General features: G+C 39.0%; 1 protein-coding gene across 1 annotated transcript in view; it reads right to left on the reverse strand.

Moving 5' to 3' along the window:
* Nucleotides 1-4,552, reverse strand: part of zcchc10 (zinc finger, CCHC domain containing 10) — a 6,454-nt gene continuing 1,902 nt past the window's right edge. The window contains exons 3-4 of the mRNA XM_074611167.1: nucleotides 3,482-3,523; nucleotides 1-795 (exon numbers count right to left, since the gene is read on the reverse strand). Of these exons, the coding sequence (XP_074467268.1) occupies nucleotides 555-795; nucleotides 3,482-3,523 (283 nt within the window). The 3' untranslated portion in view covers nucleotides 1-554. The remainder of the gene's footprint in view (nucleotides 796-3,481; nucleotides 3,524-4,552) is intronic.

Genomic DNA, 4,552 nt, shown 5'->3' on the forward strand with positions numbered 1-4,552 from the left:
TTAAAAAGAAAAACTGTTTATTTTACAGTGAAACAAGCAACTGCAATTGAATAGCATCAAGACCTAACTTCAAACTAAAATTTAACAAACTTTTATTCGTTATCCTTTAAAGAGATCTCATAGTAATGTCTTTTGAATACCAGATATGGCGTTGCTTTATTGAGGTTGTGAGCTGTACAGATTAAGTTTGACTAAAAATATTCTTTAGTACAAAATCACAAATTCAACATATAGAATAGTTTCCTCAGATATTTAAAATTAAATTCTGCAGTGGCCCTACAAACTTGAGAAAATATTGCATTAATAAAAGTAACGGGGGGGGGGGGGATGTGTTTTGAAAACAGAACATGACACTTCCCAAAATGATCTCTTCTCTTTAATTTCCATTTTTGCTAAAACTGTACGAGCAGTATTACAGCCCTAAATGTGTCCTGTCCAGTCAGATCCAACCAACTATGATGGATTAGAGGGGGAAAAAAAACATAGCAGAGAGCTAAAATCTACTTAGGGAAACAAACGACAACAAGAAAACGCACTTATTCCGATGTATTTATTCATTTCTTCTTTTTCTTCTTCTTTGGAGGTCCTTGATCTGAATCGCTGCTGCCTCCCGAGTCGGAGCTGTCTGAGGATGAAGAGGAGGAGGAAGAGGAGGATGAGGAAGAGCTGTCATCGTCGCTGTCACTGCTGCCGTCGCTGTCATCAGAAGAGGAGCTGGAGGAGTCACTGCTGTCTGACGATGAGTCACTTGAGGAGCCGGCTGAATCACTGCCGCTGTCGCTACCGTCTTTAGCCCTGAGAGCAAGCGGCAGAGCACAAAGGAACAACATGAATACAGAAAACAGAACGGCGTGTATTGTTATTAAGTCTCACGCTGTACTTGTTACAGTCTGGCTGTTTTGTCACTTTGCAACGGAGGTGAGAGGGAAAAAAATGTGAAGTGATGCTGAACTGCTTTTTACCTTGTTGACTGTTCTTCAGCATGCTCAGTTTACCTACTTTGAAAGTGAAATGGCATGATGTCTACGATGTTACAAGTGTGAAACATCTATATGAAACACAAATATGAAAAGCTAGCGTTTGTTTTACTGATGATTATAAAGTATTTAACATGTGTTTATATTTTCCATAACACATGCATAAAACAAAGTTTTGATTTATCAAATGTAGATTCAAGATAATAAATAAAATAAATTAAAAAACACATGACTTGTTTATACAAGTTTTTATTTTATTCCTATTTCAGTGCTTGTCAATGGTACTTTATATATTTATACAGTATAGTCACCTATTTTTTTCCACCACTTGTGTACAACAGTCCTGTCTATTCCTCACCTTTATTTGTCCAGCTTTGTTGTCCTTGTTCCTAGCTGTTTTTTTCTATTTCTGTGTAAGTACGCTGTATGATTCCTTGTATGTATGCACATGAGGAATAAAAACTGATTCTGATAATATATGATGCGGAAATGACAGTAAAAATGGTCAGGAACATTCATTTACGAACAAATTCGCTCTTCTTACGATTGTCGCTTTTAAAAAGTGGGTCCCCAGAAAAGTGTTTGGGTAAACTGGAAGACCAGCGTAGTCACGCCGAAGGAAAAACAATCAGATTAGTCTCACCCATCAGGGCTTCATCAGTGTCTTTTTGTCTTTCATGAGGGGGGAGGGACACCTTTAGTGCTAATGTGATGATCTCTCACACACACACACACACACACACACACACACACACACACACACACACACACACACACACACACACACACACACACACACACACACACACACACACACACACACACACACACACACACACACACACACACACACACACACACACACACACACACACACACACACACACACACACACACACACACACACACACACACACACACACACACACACACACACACACACACACACAGTCTCGATCTGATGGCATCTGCTCCTCCCACCAACACACAACCACGGCCTGCCACTCCAGAACAAATAAAACAATTAACCATGACACAACCCCATAATTTATGCTGGAGCCAAACTGTCTATAGAGATGCTAAAGTCCGCCGTTAAATTATACACTGTTATACCTGTTTGGTGACATTATTTTGTAGTCGATAGCCACAAGTTCATTTTGAACCTGTGACGATGCAAGTCAGTGTGTCTGGTGGGAGGTGACGGGCGGCACACATGACCAGAGGAAAAATGTGGAGTGAAATGAAACTTGAAGAGACCCTTTGTCACTGCAGACATTGTGACTTGGCAAACACAGGTGTAGCTAATAGCCTTATTAATTGCTGCACAGCACTGAAATATCCACATCGTTAAGGTTATTAGTTCCACCTGTGTCTGACACGTCACAACGTCCGCTGTGAAAAAGGTCTACAAAACTGATTCATTGGGGAATGATAAGGAAACGAGAGTGGGGGTTAAGTGCTTAAAAGTAAAGGCCTTTTTTTTCTGAAAGACATTTTGACATGTCGCAGTAGAAAAAGCAGAGGTGTAAATTATAAAATGAATGACGGCTGAATTCCATTTAGCTGCATCAGTTTAAGGGGTCATAGTACTGTGCATGCTGGCTCACTGTCACGGTTTACTTGTAGAACAAAGCCATTATTAATGTTATTAGTAACACCTGTGCTTTTCTTACTATGTCACTACAATAATATGTCATCGTATCTATACATATCTATATATGGCGTCATATCTCATACATTAAATATATAGATGTGATTATCAACAGTAAAACACAAAAAAACTGGGAAAAATGTAAGTTAACAAAGAAAATGTTAAACATATTAGGACATTAGGCTTAACAAACTGTGGTGGCTCACAGTCTTCAAGAGCTGATACGTCACACTTCTATCAACAATGTTCAAAGATAGAATTCTAAAGTTTGGGCTTTAAATCAAGAGTGGGACGGTAGTAACGCTGGAAATGCCTTCCGAACATCCCTTCTTAAGCAGATTCTCTAACACCAATTCAGACTTAAACTCCCGTGACTACGACTCTCACGTGCCTTTCTTGTGACTCCAACAACTCACATGTGACCTTATCAACCCTGGTGTGACATGTGTGAATGATGACCCAAACAAATTGACTCCAGTCAGCGGAACTGAAAGAGCCTCTTGGATCTTCAAGACTAAAACATTCCATCTAGTTGCCACTCTGTATGACTACTACTACTACTACATACTTGCTAATAAACAAGTGTAAATTAATGTTTTTAATATTAAAATGTAGCAGATTACTACAATGTCAAAATGGTTCAGACTTATAGAAACCTTTTATTGAACCTCAAACAAAAATATAAAAGAGGGAAAGTATAATTTGTCCAAAGGGGCAAAAAGAACTGTGTGTCTATATTTAAGTATTTTTAAGTATATTGTACATAAAGCATGCACTTCTAGTACTTGTTTCACATCATACTGTTTGGAGCCAAAACATCCAACACTGTCACAATATGGTTTAGTATACTCACTTCTTTTTAACTTTCTTCTCACTGGAGCCTTCAGTTCCTGGTCTGTAAAGAGAATAAAAGCAAGAGCCTTAGTGACATATTATTATTATTATCTGTCAATAAGCTGAGCTCGAATTGGGTCAGTACTCAAAAGTAATACTTTTTTCTTTTCTTTTTTTACATTGGATGGATCTTTCTTTGTCATGAAAACAATTAACACTGTTTTTTAGTGCATAGTTATCAATTTTGTCCAAGAACCTACATCTGATCATTGACAAAAAACAATAATGTGCAATATTCTTCACCAGTAACTCTGAGGCTGTATTTATCATTATGTCCTCTAGATGGCGATAAATAACAACAGCAATGTCCTCGGCTCATGGGTCAGTTTTTGTACAGTGACAGATTCACAGTATAGTGGAGATGGGCAAATGATACCAAAGCTTGTTTCACTACTGTGAACCGAAATGTTAAAATACATTGGAGTCGGAGCTCGTGTACCACGTGACTGATCGACGTCCGAAGCTTCAAACATCACTGGTGCTTCGGAAAGTGCCTCATTCTGTTTCGAAAGTTTGGGCTGAACTTTGTGATAAACACATTCGTGAGATGAGAAGAGAATAATTGAGAAATATGATGATGTAAACTAGAAAGGCATATGTGTGCATTTATTGCACACATATGAACCTAAAACTACTAATGACAGAGGTAGTGCTTCGGCCCGTCTTGAAGGGCTGCTATACGTTTTGCAAGCCAGCAGGTGTCACTGGAGCCCCCAAAGCTTTGAATCTTTTTCCGCACAAATACAGAGAGAAAGCTTTCATAAGGCTTCATTCGCCCATCACTACAGTATCCATTACTCTCTCTGTGTGTCCTCTTCTACAACAGTGGCTCCAGTTAATATACAGACCAATTGATTAGTGTGGGTCAGAAACTGTTTCTCCATGATACACAGTGCTTAACAACACCACATCTCAGCTTAGTTTGACACCCTTGTCGTTCCTCTGATGAGCCAAATCCCTTGACTGACTAAGACGACCAGAAAAATGATTTCAGTCTGGCCGTCCACCTCACTCAAGACCGCTTAGCAGA

Source organism: Sebastes fasciatus, chromosome 16 (genome assembly GCF_043250625.1).
Source record: "Sebastes fasciatus isolate fSebFas1 chromosome 16, fSebFas1.pri, whole genome shotgun sequence".
Taxonomy (NCBI): domain Eukaryota; kingdom Metazoa; phylum Chordata; class Actinopteri; order Perciformes; family Sebastidae; genus Sebastes; species Sebastes fasciatus.